This window comes from Phyllobates terribilis, unplaced genomic scaffold (genome assembly GCF_046119375.1).
Source record: "Phyllobates terribilis strain yellow unplaced genomic scaffold, ASM4611937v1 Scaffold_12__6_contigs__length_324123572, whole genome shotgun sequence".
In the NCBI taxonomy this organism is placed as follows: Eukaryota; Metazoa; Chordata; class Amphibia; order Anura; family Dendrobatidae; genus Phyllobates; species Phyllobates terribilis.
Window position 1 is genome coordinate 277005442 of NW_027362772.1, and position 23587 is coordinate 277029028.

Sequence of the window (23587 nt, forward strand, 5' to 3'; positions counted from 1 at the left end):
AATGAAACACATAAGAGATCTCATCACTAAACGATGACTATGAAGTAAGTGTAACTCTAGTAATATAGAGGCGGGAGCAGCCATATACATATCACATTTCTACACTTCCAGGGTTTGTCCTCAATTCACAAAAGAGGAGAGGTTACCTGGATGGATCCATATATATATAGTATATAGGGAGAACAGAAAGCACAAGAAAGACACAAATGCAGCAATCACTATGACATAGTATAGATCAGGTTTGTGTAGGCGAAGCCTCATGTGGACATTGATCCAGATCTACAGGTACCGGGTGACGAATTCTGGATCCGTCTTTGGGGTACTATGTTGACTCTACTTATCCTACTCATGATCTTCCCATGTGCAGGTGAGTGTATCATCAGTTTAGTATCTTATTGATGTCACATTTTGGCATCATAGAATTTAGTGTTTAGTTTAAATCATTTCCTTTTTTCTTTGGTTACGTTTTTGTTTCTTTCTTGTTTCCGTTAGATTTAGTGACCCAAAAGAGCCTTAAAGGAAAACTAAACTTTCTAATAATGTTTGATCTGTTATATGTTGATCAGTGGGGTTCCAGGTCCTGAGACCCCCAATGATCGCTCTAACCAAGCTTATACCCAAGCGCACAGACTGGTGTATGGACTCATACACTTTCTACTGAGTTCATCCTCAGCTCTGTGGAAACTAGAAAAGAACTTGGACACCTCATTTGTGTACGGATTATGTTTTTATATATTGTTTGTGCAACAAAACTTCTCTTAATGTTTTATTAATCATAATTTTGGGAGGGGATCTTGTTACATTTTTTTTTACATTTTTTAGGTCTTTTATCTATCTAAATATTTTTCTTATATACTGTACATACAGCGGGGAAAATAAGTATTTGATACACTGCCGATTTTGCAAGTTTTCCCACCTACAAAGAATGGAAAGGTCTGTAATTTGTATCGTAGGTCACTTCATCTGTGAGAGACAGAATCTTACAAAAGATCCTACAATGTGATTTTATGGTTTTTATGTTTAGATTCTGTCTCTCACAGGTGAAATGACCTACGATAAAAATTACAGACCTCTCCATTCTTTGTAGGTGGGAAAACTTTCAAAATCGTCTATAACGAGTGGACGTTTGCAATCACACACAATATATATTTTTTTACCCCCTTCACGACATGCGCCATACATGTACCGCATGGTGCGGGCTCCGGCGCTGAACCTGCACCTTTCCGGGCATATGACAGCTGATCTGTACAGATGTCATATGCCCATAACAGCTGTGGGTGGAATCGTAATCAAATGCCGCTGTCAAACTCTGACAGTGGCATGTAACATGATTGTGCCGGAAGTGCATCATTAGTAACATGATCGTGCCGGAAGTGAGTCACATGATCGTGGGTCGCAGATGGGTTAGCATGACAACCCACGGTCTGCAGGAGACCCCTGTGGTTGTCATAGGCAATCTGCTATAAGCGCCGCCCAGTGGTCGGAGCTCATAGTAGATGAGCACTTTTGTTATACACAGCGCCCTGAGACTATTAAAGCAAACAAAAAGTAGAAAAAAAAAATAAATAAATAAAAAAAAATATAAAAGTTCAAATCACCCCCCCCCCTTTTTTCCCATTCAAAATAAAACAATTAAAAAAAAATCATATATGCACATATTTGGTATCTTCACGTTCAGAATCGCCCGATCTATTAATATATAAAAAGAATTAATCCGATCGGTGAATGGCGTAACAAGAAAGAAAATCGAAACACCAGAATTACGTTTTTTTGGTCGCTGCAACATTGCAATAAAATACAACAACAGGCAATCAAAATATTGTATCTACCCCAAAATTGAATCAATAAAAACTTCAACTTGGCTCGCAAAAAATAAGCCCTCACCCGGCCCCAGATCCTGAAAAATAGAGACGCTATGGGTCTTGGAAAATGGCGCAATTTTTTTTTTTTTAGCAAGCTTTGGATTTTTTTTACCACTTTAATAAAAAAGAACCTATACATGTTTGGTGTCTAGTAACTCGTAATGACCTGGAGAATCATAATGGCAGGTCAGTTTTAGCATTTAGTGGACATGGTAATAAAATAACCCAAAAAAAACAATTGCAATTTTTTTTTGCAATTTCACCGCACTTAGAATTTTTTTCCCCCGTTTTCCAGTACACTATATGGTAAAACCAATGGTGTCGATCAAAAGTACAACTCATCTTGCAAAAAATAAGCCCTCACACCGCCATATTGATGGAAAAATAAATACGTTATTGCTCTGGGAAGAAGGGGAGGGAAAAAAACGAAAGTGCAAAAACGGAAAAGTGCTGAGGCGTGAAGGGGTTAATTTGTCTACAAATGGAAAGGAGGGTTTTTTTTACATCATCAAATGCACCAAATTTATTAGTGAGCTGTGCTACTTTTTAGGAGCAAAATATTGATATAAAATATACCATTCAAGAGGTAATATTAAACGGGGCGGTCCGAAAGTGAAACCTATTTTCATCCTAAATGCCTATCTATTTAATGTAATCATCTGATCATTTTCTAATACACTTCAATTAAAATTTCCTACCGTTCCCTCTCTATTTGAACTATTTTATTTTATTTTATTTTACTACTGCTTGTGATGACACTTCTTTTGAGAATCCCATTGCATGCTGGGATAGTCAAACGATCGTCAGAGAGCTGAGACATTGTAAAGACATACTGTACAGTGGCATACTTTGTCCATTAGCTCCATCTTACAATAACAAGCAAACATGTGTGATATGTTTTTTATTTTCTTTTGTTATCCAGTATCTTATGAATTGGAATCCAATAAATCAACATTAGTGGAGCTTTCGGACTACTTGATGGATGGCTACCACAAGGACATCAGACCTGTGAAGAACTGGAGGAAAACCACTACGGTATATATAGACGTAGCCGTATATGCAATTCTTGGGGTGGTAAGTTATTTCTTTCCTTAGCTATGGCTCATCTAGACTTTAGAGTTGTATAAAACGTTGGGTTCAGCAATTTTTCAAATGTCTGTTTGGTTTTCCAGTTTTCTAAACCAGGGTTCCCCAACTCCAATCCTCAAGGCCCACCAACAGATCATGGTTTCAGAATTTCCTTAGTATTGCACAAGGTGATGGAATTATTGCCTGTGCAGGTGATGGAATTATCACCTGAGCAATACTAAGGAAATCCTGAAAACATGGCCTGTTGGTGGGCCTTGAGGACTGGAGTTGGGGAACATTGCTCTAAACGATGTCTTCTTCAAAGGGATTGTCCACTTCAGAAAGCTCATTGTCCCCTATAGCAGAATTCTAAGTTCATTTTCAAGATTCTCATATCTTGCTAAAAAGATCATTTCTTTTTACCAACTCACATTGGTTTCAATGGGAGAAGCAATATATTTATGCTTTTCAATGTAGCCAAAAAAAAAATTGACTCCCAAGTGAATGGATTTCTCAAAGGGGATCTTACTCAATATTTTACAATACAAACTTTTTTTGCATACATTATTATTACTGTGAGAGAAAGGCAGAAAGACTGATTGGATTGTGCAATCGTTTTCTGTTGTTTATCTCAGCACAGTGCTGGAATCACATCTACACTGCTCAGTACAGCTGTATAATGTCCTCCATGCTCCATGCTTCTGAACATGTGCTAAATAGCAGTAATCCTTCATGTCTTTGTGTGTGGGAGACATCATAGCAGTTAGACCAGCAAGAAAAGATGACGCATCTTCAGGGGTATACAAGACACATATAATTGTGTTAGAGATGAGTGAACCTTCCGAGATTCAAATTCGGCAGACTGCCCAAATTCGGCAGGGAAATTCAATTTACATCAAAATGATTCAATGTGAATAGAACATTCCTAATAACACCCTGGGATTTCTCCACACCCCAGAGCATAATAATATACAGGGTGGAAAAATAAAAAATGTAATGCTCTACTTGCTGTTCACCTTTCCTGCTACCATCTGGTCCTCCATTAGGTCCAACCTCTTTGATCCTTTCTCTGGCATGCAATGTCATCTTCAGGCATCTTGACTCTGGCTGGAACTCCGTCGCTGAGAAGACCTCTTATATCACTGTGCACATCGTGAAATCATAATGTGCATCATCCAAGGCCTAGCCTACACCTTGGGTGATGTACGTCGTCAAGACTAGACATCACGACATGGGCCATGATGTTAGAGGCCTACTTGGCACTAGAAGCCGTAGCACAAAGAGAAAATTCCTGAAAATGAGAAAGGTGCAAAGAAGAGATCGAATGGAGCAAAGGACGGTAAACTGTGGAAATGGCGAGACAAGTGAGTGGGAAGGTGTGGGTTTTTTAACCCCTTTTTTTGGCCAATACAATGCAGCAAAATGGTGAGTAGTTGATCATTATCTTACAGGATTTACAAGTAGTGAAATGAAAAAAAAATGGATTTAGAAAAATCTGAAATGTTCATATAATTTAAGGTGAACTAAATCTGCCTTTAACAAATTTGCTTTAATTAGTATATTCTAAAGGGTAACATTTCTCCTTGTGGAGATTGGCATGTCAGGGTAAGGAGACTTATAGGCCCTGAAATGCTCCTCTGGGCAATTAAATATGCAAATTGGCTCTTCAGAGAGGAAAATGACTTGAAATCTAGCGCCACCTATTGAAAATGCCAATCCTAAAAGTCAATATTGATCCCTTAATGAGCCTTGTCATATGATTTAGGATTTAAGTTAAACTAGAATCTCAATTTGCAGACATGTGCTTCGGGGTGTTTCCCCTCCTCAATGAAAAGCATGAGATCTCATTTGGCTGTATGAGAGGCCTTTGACTGGGGTCTAACGGGTAACGTTTCTCCTTATGGAGAGTGACAAGCCAGACATGCTAGTGTAAGGAGACTTATAGGCTATGCAATGTTCCTCTGGGAAATTAAATATGCAAATTGCCTCTTAATTAGTAGGCAACATATAATCATGATTAACCTACATTGGTTTGCATTAGTAATAAAGTGACCAAACATTTTACAGCAACTTTCATTTTGTAATTTGTAACTAGTGTTGAGCATTCCGATACTGAAATATCGGGTATCGGCCGATATTCGCGGTATCAGAATTCCGATACTTAATTTCTATACTTTTACAATATCGAATACCGGAATCGGAAGTTCCCATAATGCCTGCGCTCTGCAGTGTCTCTGAAGTATGACAAGCTGGATGGCAGCGCTCAGCTGAGATCCAGCCTGTCATCAGAATGCTATCCCAGTGTGGGAGAATTCTCCTGATCGTTTAAAAGCCGGCGGGCGATAAAAAGCCGTCGGCTTTTAAATAATCACACAGCCCCATCCTGCTTCCCCGCAGCCTCCCACCCCGATCCTCCGCTCCCCCCCGCCACCTCCCATCCCGATCGTAAGTTGGGACCGGGCGGGGAGCGCAGCACCAAGGAGCGGGGAGCGAAGGACCCGGGCGGGGAAGCCGGCAGTGAAAAGACTTCACCGCCGGCTTTCCCGTTCTGTGCTGCGCTTTCCCGCCGGTTATTTCAAATGAACAGCTGAGGTATCAGGTGATGCTGATCAGCTGTTCATTTGAAGTAGCCGCGGTGCCCTCAGAGGGTTCACGTGAGTTCATGCTTGACTGCATTGCATGAACTCACATGAACTTTCCCACGGCCGCACAGGTCAGCCCGTCATGATTGGTGTGTGTGGGTGTCTGTGCGTGTGTCTGCGAGTGTGTGCGGGGTGTCTGTGCGTGTGTCTGCGAGTGTGTGCGGGGAGTCTGTGCGATGTCTGTGCGGGTGTGCGCGGTGTCTGTGCGATGTCTGCGGTGTCTGTGCGATGTCTGCGAGTGTGTGCGGTTTCTGTGCGATGTCTGCGAGTGTGTGCGGTGTCTGTGCGATGTGTGCGGGTGTGCGCGGTGTCTGTGCGATGTCTGCGAGTGTGTGCGGTGTCTGTACGATGTCTGCGGGTGTGTGCGGTGTCTGTGCGATGTCTGCGGGTGTGTGCGTGCAGGCAGACATAGGCCGATGTGACACTACTACTCCCATCGGCCTATGTCTGTCCCCCGTCCACTCGTGCCAGCAGGATCAGCTCGATGGGAGCAGTAGTTCCCATCAGCCTGATCCTGCTATTTAAATTGCCCTACTGTTTCCCCAATAAATTTTAAATACATGTCATTGGTGGCCAGTGGTTACCTACAATAAATTAGTTTATACATTACCTGTCCCCGCCGATCGGCACCTAAAATAAAGTAAAAAATAAAAAACTACACCTATACTCACCTAGACACCTAATTCCCCGAAGCCATCGATCTCCTGTAATAAAATATAAAATAATAAACCACAACCTTATCCTTACCCCTCCGTAGTAGTCCACGAGTGTCCCACGATGATCTCCAGTTTAGAGCAGCCACATAGAATGTGACCGCTCTGAACCGCTGCCACCGCTAGAATGATGGGGCCGTAAAGCAGCCCCGTCACTGCATAAGCGGGTTCGCCAGAGTTCAGGCAGCGCTGCTCCGGTTAGCTCCTTTACGGCCCTGCTGCATCGTGAGAAATTCCCACAGTACAGCAGTGCCGTAAAGGAGGTCTCCGGAGCTGCGCTGCCTGAATGCACTCCGGTGACCTCAGTCAGTGGCTCCCGCTGCCGGGAGCAGACGTGTTCCCGGCAGTGTGAGCTTACAGCAGCCATGCACAGCTGTCACCATCTGCAGATGTGACAGCTGTGCATGGGAGATCAGCGCAGGAACGTGGACAGGTAACTATTTTTTTTTAGTAGACTAAGAATTAAATAAAATGGTGTGTTTTATTTCAAATAAATTATTTTTTTCTGGGTGTAGTGTGTTTTTTCTTTTTAACACTTTGTAGGTTAGTAATGGGGGTGTCTTATAGACGCCCATCATTACTAACCTGGGCTTCATGGCAGCTGGCGCTGACATGAACCCCAACCCTATTACCCCCTGCCACCGCACCAGGGCAGCGTGGAAGAGCGAGGCTAAGTGCCAGAGTTGGCGCATCCTATGGATGCGCCATTTCTGGGGCGGCTGACGGCTGGTGTTTCTAGCCTGGGAGGGGGCCAATATTCATGGCACCCTTCCTGGGCTATTAATATCAGCCCCCAGCTGTCTGCCTAGCCTTTGCTAGCTATTAAATAGGGGGTACCCCACGTCATTTTTTTGGGGGGGTCCCCCATTTTAATAGCTAGTAAAGGCTAGGTATTCAGCTGGGGGCTGATATTAGTAGTCTGGGAAGCTCCGTAGGTATTACCCACTTCCCAGGCTTCAAACATCTGCCCCAGCCGTCTGCTTAACCTCCGCTAGAGCCTAAAATTATGGGGGATCCCACGCCAATTTTTTTTTAAATAAATCCTTTATTTTAACACTAAATGACATTTGAGGAGTTAATAAAGATGCAGTCCCTAAATTATTATTTATTTTTTAATTAATTTTTCCCAACAATTTTGACGTGGGCTTTGACATATTTTGTATGCCAGCCAGGTACAGCATCCAGCTTCTATGAACGCGCCATTTTCCGGGGTGGCTGCGGACTGCAATTTGCACCGGGGGGGGGGGGGGGCAGAAAGCTTCCATCCCCCAGCTGCCTAGTTGTTCCTGGCTGGACACAAATATAGTGCGAAGCCCCACGTCAATTTTTTTTTAAATTATTTCAGGAAATTCATGAAATAATTAAAAAAAAATTGATGTGGGGCTTCGCCCTATATTTGTGTCCAGCCAGGTACAGCAGGCAGGAACAGGCTGCGCCCAACCACCAGCTGCCTATTTGTACCTGGCCGGACACAACAATATAGAGAAGCCCTTTTTTCAAAAAATTATTTCATGAAATAATTTTAAAAAAATTGACGTGGGGCTTCGCACTATATTTGTGTCCAGCCAGGTACAGCAGGCAGGAACGGGCTGCCCCGAACCACCAGCTGCCTACTTGTACCTAGTTGGACACAACAATATAGGGAAGCCCTTTCTTTTCTTAATTATTTCATGAATTTCATGAAATAATTTTAAAAAAAAATACGTGGGGCTTCGCCTTATTTTTGTGTCCAGCCAGGTACAACTAGGCAGCTGGGGGCTGGAATCAGCAGCGCAGGGAGGCCCAATCTTTCTGGGCCCCACCCGCTGCAAATTGCAGTCCGCAGCCACCCCGGAAAATGGCGCGTTCATAGAAGCGCCATCTTCTGGCGCTGTACCCAACTCATCCAGGGCCCTGGTGCGGTGGCTCACTGGGTAATAAAGGGGTTAAGGCCAGCTTGGCATTATCAGCTGGCTCTAAGCCCGAAATTCATGGGGTCACGCCAATATTAGACATGACCACCATGAATTTCTAGTAAAGTATTTAAAAAAAACACAACACCCAAAAAAAAGTCCTTTAATTGAAATAAACACACAATTCTTTATTGTTCTAAATTAAACTATACTTACCATCACGCCCATTCCAGCTGAAGCCAACGATCTCCTGCAATAAAAGAAAAATAATAAAGCAACCTCATCCTTACCTTTCCATGGTTCCCACAACAGCTTCAGCTCTGCTACATCGAGATGACAGGCTGGACTGCAGCAGAATGCTGCCATCCAGCCTGTCATCCCGCAGACACTGAGAAGCACAGTGTCTCTCTTTGACGGCATAAAGATGAGCCGAGGTCATGTCCAATGAACTCGGCTCACCTCATGCACGTCACTGACAGCGTGGGAAAATTCTCCTGCACTCAGCGCTTCAGCGTGAGAATTTTCCCACGCTGTCAGTGACGTGAATGAGGTGAGGTCATGTCCAATGAACTCAGCTCACCTCATGCACGTCACTGACAGCGTGGGAAAATTCTCACGCTGAAGCGCTGAGTGCAGGAGAATTCTCCCACGCTGTCAGTGACGTGCATGAGGTGAGCTGAGTTCATTGGACATGACCTCGGCTCATCTGGATGCCGTCACAGAGAGACACTGAGGAGCGCAAGCATGCCTGCACTTCTCAGTGTCTGCGGGATGACAGGCTGGATGGCAGCGTTCTGCTGCGGTCCAGCCTGTCATCTCGATGTAGCAGAGCTGAAGCTGTCCTGGGAACCATGGAAAGGTAAGGATGAGGTTGCTTTATTATTTTTCTTTTATTGCAGGAGATCGTTGGCTTCAGCTGGAATGGGCGTGATGGTAAGTAGAGTTTAATTTAGAACAATAAAGAATTGTGTGTTTATTTCAATTAAAGGACTTTATTCTGGGTGTTTGTGTTTTTTTTTTAACTTTGACTATGGGGTTAGTAATGGGGGTGTCTTATAGACGCCTCTCCATTACTAACCTGGCTTGATGTCAGCTGGCATTATAAGCTGACATCAACCCCAACCCTATTACCCCACTGCCACCGCTACAGGGCAGTGGGAAGAGCGAGGCTAAGTGCCAGAATTGGCGCATCCTATGGATGCGCCATTTCTGGGGCGGCTGACGGCTGGTGTTTCTAGCCTGGGAGGGGGCCAATATTCATGGCACCCTTCCTGGGCTATTAATATCAGCCCCCAGCTGTCTGCCTAGCCTTTGCTAGCTATCAAATTAGGGGGACCCCACGTCATTTTTTTGAGGGGGTCCCCCATTTTAATAGCTAGTAAAGGCTAGGTATTCAGCTGGGGCCTCATATTAGTAGCCTGGGTAGCTCCGCAGGTATTACCCCATTCCCAGGCTTCAAACATCTGCCCCAGCCGTCTGCTTAACCTCCGCTAGAGACTAAAATTAAGGGGAACCCCACGCCAATTTTTTTTTAAATAAATCCTTTATTTTAACACTAAATGACAAGTACAGTAATCAACACTGTCACTGTACTTCATATATATGTGACTGACATGTTTCTATCTATCTAATCTATGTGTGAAGCTCTATTCTGTCTGTTATAAATTGTCGGGTACCGCTGCTGAATTGCCGGCCGGCTTTTTTAAAGAGACAGTGCATGAAAACACTATTATTTTTTTAAATAAATCCTTTACACTAAATGACAAGTACAGTAAGCAACACTGTCACTGTACTTCATATATATGTGACTGACTTGTTTCTATCTATCTAATCTATGTGTGGTGCTCTATTCTTTCTGTTGTAAATTGTCGGGTACCGGTGAATGCCGTTGATGAATTGCCGGCTTTTCATGTCATTCTACATTATTCTTAGTTGTTTTACTTCATGTAGAATTTACCTACAAGGAAAGAAAGGGTTTATTTTCATTCCGATATTTGTGTCCCATTGACTTGCATTGGTTTCCGGTATCGGAATCGGCGATATCCGATACTTTTTGGGTATCGGTCCGATCCAATCCGATCCGATATTTCCTGATATCGGAAGGTATCGCTCAACACTATTTGTAACCATTGCTACAAAAATCATCGTTGGATGAGTTGTAACCAATACAATATTGGTGGCAAAAGTCTGAGATGAGACATTTTATTATCTGAGCCTCTCATGTGTGACTGGGACATGTCATTTTGGCTGAATTTCTCCTTCAATAGTTTGGCAACAGATACAATGATACAAGAAAGTCTGAGTAACATCTACAATGCAATAAACGAAAATATGACAACTAATATGTGGGATGGAAATATAACAAGAAGAAATCAAACTTTAGATAATACAGGACGTTGTTCTTCATGACATTGTATCATATCAGTCATATTATGATTTTAATAGTCGTTTTACATCTTTAATACTTTCTCCTATTAACAGGATGAGAAAAACCAAGTAGTGAAGACCTATATCTGGTACAATCAGGTAATGTTAATGATAATTTATATTAATGTACAGGGTGATTCACTCGCTACTTTACCCTGGAAAATTGCTGTAACTTCTAAATGAGACGTTGACCGTACTGAGATTTAGAATGTACATACCTTGGTTTATGAGAAGTAAGAGTGCAATGAACCTCAGCGAAGATAAACATCATCACGCCGAGTGGTCTCGTTGACTTGTCGCCCCGCTGGTAGCCACCACTACGAGATAGACTTGCTTGTGCACGTTGGTAGTTTACATGTGGTGCTTGCATTTCACTCCTGCCGAATTCCTTCTTCATTTCTTAACAATGTACAGATAATTTGGAGGAGCGTGTTTTCATTGTGAAAACTTATTGGAAAACTGAATCCTTAAAGAAGAGCCAAAGTGAGTTTCTAAAGAAGTTTGGAGGTCGAAATCCACCGCCCAAGCCGTGTATTCTATCATTGGTGAATAAGGTGGAACGTACAGGAACGTTCCTGGATAGGCACAATGAAAATGTCTGGGGAAACAATTCAAGATGTGAAACAGAGACTTCTGATATCTCCACCTAAATCATTGCACTGTCTTTCCCAGGAGACAAGCATGTCATATTCCACATGTCAACGAGTGGCCAAGAAAGGTCGTGTTCCTCCGTACAGAGTCACTGTCGTTCAGGAATTGAAGATAAAAAATGTGTTTTTAACACACTTTTTCCTTTGGGGCCATTTGTAGGGACGGGTGTAAAGTAACAAGCCATTAACATTTCAGGCACTCCAAGGGAATATATTCAGGCTATGACCCCAGACGTCCTGCAGAATACATTCAACAATAATGAACAGTGCAGGCCGACGTGCTTGGATGTCAGTGTTGGACATTTTCAACACTTGCTTTAAAACATCAGTTTGTCATGAACCAAGGTATGTACAGTCCAATTTTCAGTACGATAGTCTCTTTTAGAAGTTACAGCAATTTTTCCAGGTAAAGTAGCGAGTGACTTGTCCTGTATTACTTTGTCTATTATGCAATGGAAGGGAGAAACTCCCTAAAAAACTGTTTTAATTAGAGTTGTCCCATTATAACATTCATGTTTTATGACTTAGACCCTATATGTGATATACTATTTGCAATTTACATGCTGTTAAAAATGCGATTGCAACCCCTATTGAAGTTACGCCCCCGATTCCACTCGAATATTCGCCGAACTCTAATATTTACCACTTTTATATTTGTATTATATGTGCACATGATTGGCCTTGATTTTCCTATATTTAGTACATTCTTTTTTCATTTTGGTTGTTTCATGAAGAAATGTCCATAAATGCAAATAAAAAAAAACACTTTAAATTAGCAATTTTTGCATATATGGTTGATACATTTTTAATAATATTAACCATTAATAATTGTATTTCCTTGTTTGATTTTTCCCTTTTACAGTCTTGGGTGGATGAATTTTTAAAGTGGGATCCGATCCAGTTTGACAACATCACTCACATCTACATTCCCACACATTCAGTATGGCTTCCAGATATTATGATTGAAGAAGTGTAAGTCTGAGGAACTCAATCTTTTTTTGTTTTGTTTTTTTCCTTCTAACCAATGAAGAAACCCTCTCCGCTGTAATTATATACAGACACATAAAATTGGTGCAATAGTTAATAAAAAGGAGTCGAGGACCCAAATAATATAATTTTTCTTTTCAATCAATAATATTGTACCCTGATCTAATTTAATTTGGCTCACATGAGTTAATGATGCTTTCTATTTAGCAAACTAAAACTGAGATTGTTGTTGATGAGTTCTAGGAAACTCCCAAATCAAGGTTCGAGCAATCTCAGGGTTACTGTTTGGGAAACAATGCTTTAAACATGACCTGTCAACAGGTCAGAATTGGCCAGTTTTATTTTATTCCCGCTGCTTCCATGAGTATTTTGTTTTTTGTTTTATTTAAATCTGCCACATAGTTCCAGAGATATAGGTCTTTTTATTTAGTGCTAATTTTTATGGTGTTTACAAGGGGGTGTGGCTCATTAATAATGCATCTTAACAGACACGCCCCAGAGGATCCTGTGAGCCACGCCCTCATAGAAAAGGCCATAAACATTAATTCTAAATAAAAAAGCCCATATCTCTGGGACCGTATGGTGGATTAAAAAAAAAACAAAAAAACATGTAATACTCAGAAGAGCAGCAAGAATCAAATAAGAGCAAAAACTGGACACTTTTGACCTGGTGAAAGCTCCACTTTAAGTGGTAAAATACTGGTGGTCAATGGCTACTTCTAGGGTTAGATCTGGAGCTTACAGCATAAGGTGTTATTATTAAGTCTAAAAGGTTATCAGCTTGAGAAAAATTGTGTTTAGATATAAATTTTTGGAATACAAATACACAGACATTACTAATATATTTTAGAAGGGGTACTAAACACATTGAAAATCAATGGCAGTCCCATAAGTTATGCAGCGTCCTCATCTGTCACACCTGATGTCACACCTGATGCATAAGCAGAGAAGAGGGTAGCCAGTCCTATTCACATATAGCACATACTGAAACAGGAAGTTTATTTTATTTATTTCACTCACTGATATAGCGGCATTAATTGCACAGCATTTACAGACATCATCACTGTCCCCATTGGGGCTCACAATCTATATTCCCTATCAGTATGTCTTTAGAGTGTGGGAGGAAACCAGAAAACCCAGGGGAAATCTCGCCAACACGGGGAGAACATACAAACTCCTTGCAGATGTTGTCCTTGGTCGGATTTGAACCCAGGACCCCAGCGCTGCAAGGCTGCAGTGCTAATCACTGAGCCACCATGCTGCCCTAATTTCTCTCTTGTGTTGAACCCAGTGGCGTACCGCCAATGGCAGCAGGCCATGCCACTGCAATGGGGCCCATGAGCCAGGGGGCCCCGAAGCAGTGGGGGAACAAGGAGGATATGTGAGTATTGGGGTGGGAGGGAGGTCGCGGCAGCGGAGGAGTGGGGCACACTGCTAAAGGGACATGAATATTCCCTCTTCTCCATTCCCATGGGCGTGGAGAAGAGGGAATATTCATTCTCTTTAGCAGTGGGCATGGAGGAGCGCTGTGCCTGCTACTAAAGAGAATGCATATTCACGCTTCTCCATGCCCATAGTCCCGGCATGGAGAAGAGTGAATGTGCCGGCAGCAGCAGCTCACCTCAGCATCTGAGAGCGCGCGCTGCTCAAATGCCGACATGAGCTGCTGGCAGACAGGAAGCATCCCTGGAGCAGAGGTAAGCAAGGAAGGTGAGTATAAGTGTTTATTTTTTTATGTGTAAAGTGATTGGGACACACATACCAGGATTGGGAGATGAGGAGGCCATACATACCAGGATTGGGGGATGAGGAGGCCATACATACCAGGATTGGAGGATGAGGAGGCCACACATACCAGGATTGGGGGTTGAGGAGGCCATACATACCAGGATTGGGAGATGAGGGGGGCCACACAAACCAGGATTGGGGGATGAGGGGGCCACACATACCAGGATTGGGGGATGAGGGGGCCCACACATACCAGGATTGGAGTATGAGGAGGCCTTACATACCAGGATTGGGGGATGAGGGGGCCCACACATACAAGGATTGGTGGATGAGGGAGCCCTACATACCAGGATTAGGGGTTGAGGGGACCATACATACCAGGATTGTGGGATGAGGGGGCCATGCATACCAGGATTGTGGGATGAGGGGGCCCACACATACCAGGATTGGGGGATGAGGTGGCCACACATACCAGGATTTGGAGATGAGGGGGCCACACATACCAGGATTGGGGGATGAGGGGGCTACACATACCAGGAATGGGGGTTGAGGAGGCCATACATACCAGGATTGGGGGATGAGGAGGCCATACACACCAGGATTGGGGGATGAGCGGGGCCACGCATACCAGGATTGGGGGATGAGGGAGGCCACGCATACTGGGATTGGGGGATGAGGAGGCCACACATACCAGGATTGGGGAATGAGGGGGCTATACATACCAGGATTGGGGGATGAGGGGGCCCACACATACCAGGATTGGGGGATGAGGAGGCCACACATACCAGGATTTGGAGATGAAGGGGCCACACATACCAGGATTGGGGGATGAGGGGGCTACACATACCAGGAATGGGGGTTGAGGAGGCCATGCATACCAGGATTGGGGGATGAGGAGGCCATACATACCAGAATTGGGGGATGAGCGGGGCCACGCATACCAGGATTGGGGGGATGAGGGGGGCCACACATACCAGGATTGGGGAATGAGGGGGCTATACATACCAGGATTAGGGGATGAGGGGGCCATACATACCAGGATTGGGGGATGAGGGGACCATGCATACCAGGATTGGGGGATGAGGGGCCCCAGACATACCAGGATTGGGGGATGAGGTGACCACACATACCAGGATTGGGGGATGAGGGGGCTACACATACCAGGATTGGGGGATGAGGAGGCCATACTGTACATACCAGGATTGGGGGATGAGGAGGCCATACTTACAAGGATTTGGGGATGAGGGGGGCCACACATACCAGGATTGGGGATGAGGAGGCCATGCATACCAGGATTGGGGGATGAGGGGGGCCGCGCATATTGGGATTGGGGGGTGAGGAGGCCATGCATACAAGGATTGGGGAATAAGGGGGCTACACATACCAGGATTGGGGGATGAGGAGGCCATACTGTACATACCAGGATTGGGGGATGAGGAGGCCATACATACAAGGATTGAGGGATGAGGGGGGCCACACATACCAGGATTGGGGGATGAGGAGGCCATGCATACTAGGATTGGGGGATGAGGGGGGCCATGCATACAAGGATTGGGGGGATGAGGGGGCCATGTATACCAGGATTGGGGGATGAGGCAGCCATGCATACCAGGATTGGGGGGATGAGGAGACCATGCATACCTGGATTGGGGGATGAGTGGGCCATGCATACCAGGATTGGGGGATGAGGGGGCCATACATACCAGGATTGGGGAGATGAGGGGGCCATGCATACCAGGATTGAGGGATGAGGGGGCCATTCATACCAGGATTGGGGGATGAGGGGGCCATGCATACCAGGATTGGGGAGATGAGTGGACCATGCATACCAGGATTGGAGGATGAGGAGGCCCATGCATACCCGGATTGGGGGGATGAGGAGGCCCATACATACCAGGATTGGGGGGATGAGGGGGCCATGCATACCAGGATTGAGGGGATGAGGGTGCCATACATACCAGGATTGGGGGATGAGGGGTCCATGCATACCAGGATTGGGGGATGAGGGGAGCTATGCGTACCTGGATTGGGGGATGAGGGGTGTCATGCCTACCAGGATTGGGGGATGAGGGGTGTCATGCGTACCAGGATTGGGGGATGAGGGGTGCCATATTTACCAGGATTGGCGCGTGAGGGGTGCCATACGTACCAGGATTGCGGGATGAGGGGTGCCATACATACCAGGATGGGGAAATTTACCAGTAGCTGCTGCATTTCCCACCCTAGGCTTATACACAAGTCAATCCGTTTTCCCAGTTTTTGTGGTAAAATTAGGGGCCTCAGCTTATACTCGGGTAGGCTTATTTAAAATATACGGTATTTTAAAATCAGTGAGTACGTGGTGCCCATAATACTGCAGGACTGTGGGGTGCATTATACTATATGGGGGCTGCATTTTACCCTATGGGGTGTGTAATATACTGTATGGAGGACTATGAGGAGTGCACTATATTCTATGAAGGATCATGGAAAGTTCATTATACTATATGGAGGATTATGGGGGGGTGCATAATACTATATGGAAGATTATGGGGGCGCATTTACTTTCTGGAGGATTATGGGTGGCGTATTATACTATATGGAAGGCTATGTGGGGCCATTATAATATTTTGAGGGCTATGTGGGGGCCATTATACTGTATGAAAGCAATTATATGGTGTGAAGGTTTGTGTGGGGGCCATCATACTGTTTGGAGGGCTAGTGAGGGCCTTTATACTGTATGGAGGGCTGTGTGGGAGTCACAGTTGGAGGATTATACTGTGTTAGGGTCACCATACTTTGCCTTGGGAGTTGTAGTGGGGTACAATAGGGTCATTATACTGTGCATATGGAGGCTAATGTGGAGGAATGCACCATGGGGGTATCAAAGTGTGTCTGGGGGGCACTGTTATTGGCATCATACTTTATGGGGGAATGAATCTAGGACTTCAGCAGGAGAAAAAATACTAAGTAAAGGCTGTAAAGTTGTGAGATCTGCTCTTCTGTGACACAGACAAATATGTATTTTTTTTTTTGGAGGGGGGCCAAGTTATAGCTTCTGATATGGGGCCCCATGATTTCTATGTACGCCCCTGGTTGAACCCAAGCTAGAGTGGAGCTGCTACGACCAGGGACTGATGCTGCTTAGTGTTGAGCGAACGTGCTCGGATAACGTGCTTTCTGAGCATGCTTGGTTGTTATCCGAGTATCATCAGAGCGCTTTGCTAATATGTTTGCCTCCTTGCGGCTGCATGTTTGCAGCGGTAGACAGGCTCAATACATTCGGGGATTGCCTGTTTGTTAGGCAATCCCCGCATGTGTTGCATCTGTCTACCACTGCAAAATATACAGCCCCAGTAAGGCAAACATATTAGCAGATCACTACAAGATACTCTGACAACACCCGAGCATGTTCGCTCAACACTACTTGTTGATATCTGAAGATTGAGGCAACATTGATATCACAAGCATATTAGTTAGCTTTGTAGATTTATATTTCAAACACTTCTAGACACCAGAAAAAGGGAAAAATCTCTCATTAGAAAAATATTAATTACCGTAAATATTTTTTCATTTTTTGATGCTGGATTTTTACTCTTTTTCCTGTATTTACTTCTGGGGACACTGGCTCCGCTATATCCAAGCATCATCTTGTGGACTTTCATACACATTTGCCCTGACATTTTTGGTGAGCTGACGTTTGTTTTTCTCTTTTTTCTTCACTTCTAGACAACCCCTTTATTTTTTAAGCAGTAGGTTCCCCCTAGCGGTGGTGAGAGGCAGACAGAATGTTATCCTTCAGCTTCACATCCACGTAGAAGATAAATCTTTTTATCTATTACGTCAAAACCGATATATAAATAAATCAATTAGCAAATAATTTTGGATGAAAAAAAAAACATAGTTCTTTTTCAAAGTGATTATGGGCATGATGATTTCTTACAGTCTGAGTCTCAGCGAGTCCACTATAAATCCTGCACTGGCACAGAAGATCTACGTGTTACATTGTGACAAATAGTTGTTTATTGTTTATTATAAGTTGCTACTCTCTTACTATGCATAGGACATTCTGCACATTATATGCTCTACTCTGCTCCATTACTGAATTCCTCGACAATTACTGATTGTTTTCTGTCTGCAGTGTGGGTGCTAGAGAGACGACAGATGCCCCTTACATCTACGTGAACAATAGAGGCCGAGTCTTCAAGAACAATCCCATTCACATCATGACTTCCTGCAATCTTGATATCTACCATTTCCCTTTTGATTTCCTGAACTGTTCCATCTCATTCAGAAGTTGGCTTCATTCCAGTAAGAATATCAGAAATTGCTTTTAATTACTTTTTTTCACCTAAATGTATTAATATCATTCATGATAACAGGTAAATGATCTACATCTGAGACGGTTCTCATCTTGGCATTGTATCTTTCAGCTGAAGAAATAAACGTATCTTTATGGAGAACACCAAAAGAAATGCCACTGCTCAAAGACCCTTCTGAGGACGATGGAGAATGGGATCTCGTAAGTGTGGTGCCCAGTTACGAAGTGACTACTGATCATAACCACAAGTATGGACAGATAACGTTCTACGTAAGTGAATGTCAGGATGAAGCAGAAACTCTGTATCTGAGTGCTCAGCAATAGTGATGAGAGAGTATGTTCGGTTAAACCTTTCGGCGAGTATGCTCTGACGAGTACCGAGTATCTTCAGCGTGCTCGGGTGTTATGTTTGAATCACTCCTGTGTGCATGATTTGCGACTGAGTATACTCGCCGAAAGGGTTAACCGAACATACTCGCTCATCACTACTTAGCAAATAATCAACAAAAGTTGAATTTTATCCTATTATTTATAATGAAGAGGTCCTCATTTTTTTGGGGGGAAACTGTGTTTAAAAGGGTTAAACCATCCGTTCAATGTCCTTGCAGAAGACCTATTCCACCATACTGGTTGGTTGCCAATTCAGGGAGCCTTTTTTATAATAATATGTAAAGAGAGGAGAGAACAAGGCGCAATGGGTGACTCAGTATTGCAATTGTTAGAGGGGTGTGAGGATGGCTACTAACCTTATGAAGTTGTGCACCTCTGCACAACCCCAGTGTAAAGCTCCACAAGCTCCGCTCTGTTGGTGGCTGTCATCTATTTCCAGCGGCGTTCACAGATCCTGATCTCTCGGTGGTGGATCACGTGGTCAGGTTAGTTGCATGTAACGCCGAGATGGACGCCCAGCTTCACCAACACCCCCGGCAGCGTTCCGGAGGGGTTAGGGCAGCGCAGCTTGGAAAACCAGGGTAGTGATTCTAATTAAATTCCTCCCACAGGTGAAAGAACAATAAGTTAAAGGCAGCTCTACCGCACCCCAACAGGGGGAAAATTACATCCTATTAGTTCATGCTCAACAGTATCCCCCTCCATTCAAGAATCTAATATACCAGGCCCCCCATTACTGGACCCTTTCACTCATGTAAATGTGAAGGGGAAAAATAATTTTTATCCATTACATCACAAAGGTTCACACCTTGAAACTTTCCAACAATTAATTTTGAGGGACCTTAGGACATTCCCCCCAATTTCTAAAAAAGTGAATAACTTGAGCTACCAGGAGAAATGTGCATTAAAAACCCTTCAGGATAATAAAGAAATAATTATAAAGAGAGCAGATAAGGGAGGGGGGACTGTGATAATGAACAGAGGCTGGTACATCAAGGAGGGCCTCAGAATCTTAGACGACTCAAACTACTACGTGAAATTAGAAGCAGACCCATCTGTAACCATTTTTTTTTTGGAGTACAAAGGACTTGTAGCAGGGGCCTCTACAGCTGGCTTCCTCAATAAAAAAGAAAAATCCTTTTTAGACATTAAAAAATTCAAAGTCCCTTATTTTTATTTTTTACCCAAAATTCATAAAGATAAATTTAATCCCCCTGGACGTCCTATTATTTCTGGTATTAATTCTATCACATCCAACTTATCCCACTATATTGATCTTTTTTTATAGAAGTACGTTTTATCCCTAGATTCTCATTTAAAGGATTCCACACATTTAATTAGACTATTGAGAGAATTACCCCCTCTTCCAGGCTGTCTTCTTATTACACTCGATATAAGCTCTCTTTATTCCAATATCACACATGTATTGGGTTTACAGGCAATTAAAATATTCCTAGATGAGGACCCTAACTTACAAGATCCTCAAAAAAACTTTTTATTGAGGGGTATAACTTTCATTCTTGAGAACAATGTATTTTCTTTTGAGGGGGTGATGTATCGGCAGCTGAGGGGCTGCGCGATGGGGACGAGGTTTGCCCCCAGTTATGCAAATCTATATATGGGGGCATTCGAGTCTATCCACATCGCGCAATCCCTCGGCGCCGATAAATCCATCGTTATGTACCGCCGCTTTATAGACGATCTGTTTATTATATGGAGGGGAAATACTGTGGAGGCTGCCAAATTTATTGATGAATTAAACTCTAACGACTGGGGTCTTTCCTTTACCTCTACCATATCTGAGAGTAATATTCAATATCTTGACCTTCAGATAAATATAGACAATTCGGGTAAAATATCCACATCTACCCACTTTAAGGAAGTGGATGTAAATAGCTATCTTGAATTTGACAGTGGCCATCTACCCAGCTGGATTAGAAATATTCCATACGGTCAATTTTGGCGTGTCAGAAAAAATTGTACACATGATTCGGATTTTTTTCTGGAATCTAAGGTTTTACAAAAACGTTTTAGAGCTAAGGGATACCCCTGGAAATTATTAGAGGATGCTTTCTCCAAAACTAGATCCCTATCACAGAACCTGTGTATCAACAAATCCAAGAATACCAGCCAAGAGCCATACAGCGATTTCAGTTTAAATCTGATTACTACCTATGGTAAACCTACGCAAGTGTTATCCAGTTTATTAAAAAAATACTGGTTCATTTTAAGTAATGATCCAATATTAACTGGTCATTTACCGGAATTTCCTCATGTCATATATCGGAGGAGTAAAAATCTAGGAAACTATATAGCCCCTAGCAATACAACAATTGGTAGAAGACCGAACCATTCAGTTCCTATTAGCAATAATGGATGTTATAAATGTAATGTCCCTAAATGCTTATGCTGTCAATCCATTGATAACGGAGCCAAAACATTCGTCTCTGCGGTCACTGGAGAGATATATCCCATTCGCTTTAGACTTACATGTCAGTCCTCATATGTGATCTATCTGCTCCAGTGCACCTGCGGCCTGCAATACATTGGCCGCACTATCCAGGAAATGCACTCCAGATTAAATAAACATCGCCAAAATATTAGAAACGGCTTTCCCCTACATAGTGTTTCTAATCATTTCTTAAAAGAACATCAAAAAAATCCTAATAACCTAAAACTAACTATCATTGATCATATAGTTGATACACACCCTGATAGACTAAATCGTCTCATTACACGTGAAAATTATTGGATTTTCAAAATGGGAACCTTGTCTCCTGAAGGTTTGAACCTTAATATAGAGAAGACAACTTTTTAAATAATTGTTTTCATATTTTAGCAAATTTATTATATATATCTTTTATATGGAGGAGGAGGGGGAGGAGAGAGAGAAGGAGGGAAGAGGGGAAAGGAGAGAGGGAGGGGAGGAGGGAGGAGAGAGAGAGAAGGGAGAAAAGATTTAAAAAAAAAAAAAAAAAAAAAAATTATTTTTTTTTTATTATTATTTTTTTTTTTTTTTTTTTTTTTTTTTTTCTCTTTCCTTTCTTCGTCTACTTTTCCTAATTATAATGATAGAAACTGATTGTAATTTTATACTTTATATTTATGCATTGTTTTATGTTGTATGTAAAAATTATTATTATTTTTTTATATAATCTAAAATATAGGGTGGTAGATGACAATATATCCTATGAAGTATTAAGATTATAGGATTCACAAGTTGTTGTTTTTTTACAGCGAATCCTTTTTATAAGAACCCTATATGCTTCATTAGGCATTATTTTATAACAATCCTTTTTACTCTATTGAGCATATATGAACTCAAGGGGTTAATATAGAGGTATTACTCTGTATCTGGCCCCGCCCCTTTCAAGTAATTGTATACCTAGTCAAATGTATATAAGGATCAATTGTTTGCTGCTTGTCACACCTGATGAAGGTGGCTGTGTCCACCGAAACGCGTTGTGTGTATATTAATAAATCAGTCCTTTTAATATTTTTGCCCTGTTATTGGCGCTCTGGTACCGCTATTCATATCCATTTATTTTTTATAATAATAGTCCTACAGCTTTCCCCATATGTGTTGACTTTTGAGCAGGAGATTTACAGATGTAATAACCACTTAAAGAAGCACTCCTTCTCCTCCCATCAAAGTTTTTATCCTCTTAATATATTGTCATCATATTATACAGCACTGTGCACTTACAATTGCTCATTTTGCCTTTCTATCCAGTTAATTCTTCTCTTTTCCATTAGGTCTATGAGATCACATGATTAAAAAGAGACTAGCTGAATCCGTCTAAGCTCTATGTAGAAACAAGAAGTCATTTTTTCCTGCATGAGTCATCATTAGAACTACAATTCTACCTAATTTCAAAGTCCCTGGCAGGTGGGAGGAGCAGAGCAGCTGGATCAATAGTTGAAGAGGATGTGATGAAAGTATAAACACTGGAAAGACAATTGAGCGCAAAATAGGGTTTTAACTGGTTAAAATAAATGCAAAATAAAAAAATGTTACGCTCACCTTAATAAGTTGCAACCTGCAACTATATGAAAGTATGTACCAGCTGCTGCACAACCGCTGATCAATAGACCAAAACTGGATGTAATAAGGAGTTCAAATGGTTTTTCACTGCGCTGCTGGTCATCCACATGGAAAAGACGTCTCAAAACAAAAGATTCCAATAAGAATTTTTTATTTTTGTTTGTTGCAAATTAAAAATCTAAGCGTTTCAAAGTCTCTCCAACTCCTTCATTAGGGTGGAGAAAAACCGTTTGAACTCCTTGTTGCATCCAGTTTTCATCATGTGAGGTCATAGACCTAATGGAAAAGAGAAGAATTATCTGGGTAGAAAGGCAAAATGAGCAATTGTAAGTACACAGTGCTATATAATATGATGACAGCAATAGATTAAGAGGATAAAAACTTTTATGGAAGTGCTTCTTTAACCTGCATTTCCTATAAAGTAGTATATCATCTGTATAAAATTTAATGGGAACCTGTCACTACATTTTGAACCCCTAAACCACCACAACTGACATAATTTGTAGGTCCCCAAACATACACTTTCCTTATTTTCTGCTGCAGCGATAATTAACTAAATCAAATTTTAATTTAACATTCACTGGTAAGGTAGCATGGTGGCTCAGTGGTTAGCACTGCAGCCTTGCAGCGCTGGGGTCCTGGCTTCAAATCCACCAAGGATAACATCTGCAAGGAGTTTGTATGTTCTCCTCGTGTTTGCGTGGGTTTCCTTCGGGTTCTCCAGTTTCCTCACACACTCCAAAGACATACTGATAGGGAATATAGATTGTGAGCCCCAATGGGGACAGTGATGATATCTGTAAAGCACTGTGGAATTAATGGCGCTATATAAGTAATTAAAATAAATAAATTAGTCTTGACTTTCCCTGTTCATTGTGCATTC

The 23587-nt window shown here is 42.5% G+C and overlaps 1 protein-coding gene across 1 annotated transcript in view; it reads left to right on the forward strand.

The window, feature by feature from the left end:
- Positions 1-100: 100 nt before the first annotated feature.
- The window catches only part of LOC141172602 (5-hydroxytryptamine receptor 3A-like), an 83768-nt gene continuing 60281 nt past the window's right edge, over positions 101-23587 (forward strand). The window contains exons 1-6 of the mRNA XM_073657004.1: positions 101-367; positions 2785-2936; positions 10659-10703; positions 12117-12226; positions 18090-18259; positions 18382-18539. Of these exons, the coding sequence (XP_073513105.1) occupies positions 325-367; positions 2785-2936; positions 10659-10703; positions 12117-12226; positions 18090-18259; positions 18382-18539 (678 nt within the window). The 5' untranslated portion in view covers positions 101-324. The remainder of the gene's footprint in view (positions 368-2784; positions 2937-10658; positions 10704-12116; positions 12227-18089; positions 18260-18381; positions 18540-23587) is intronic.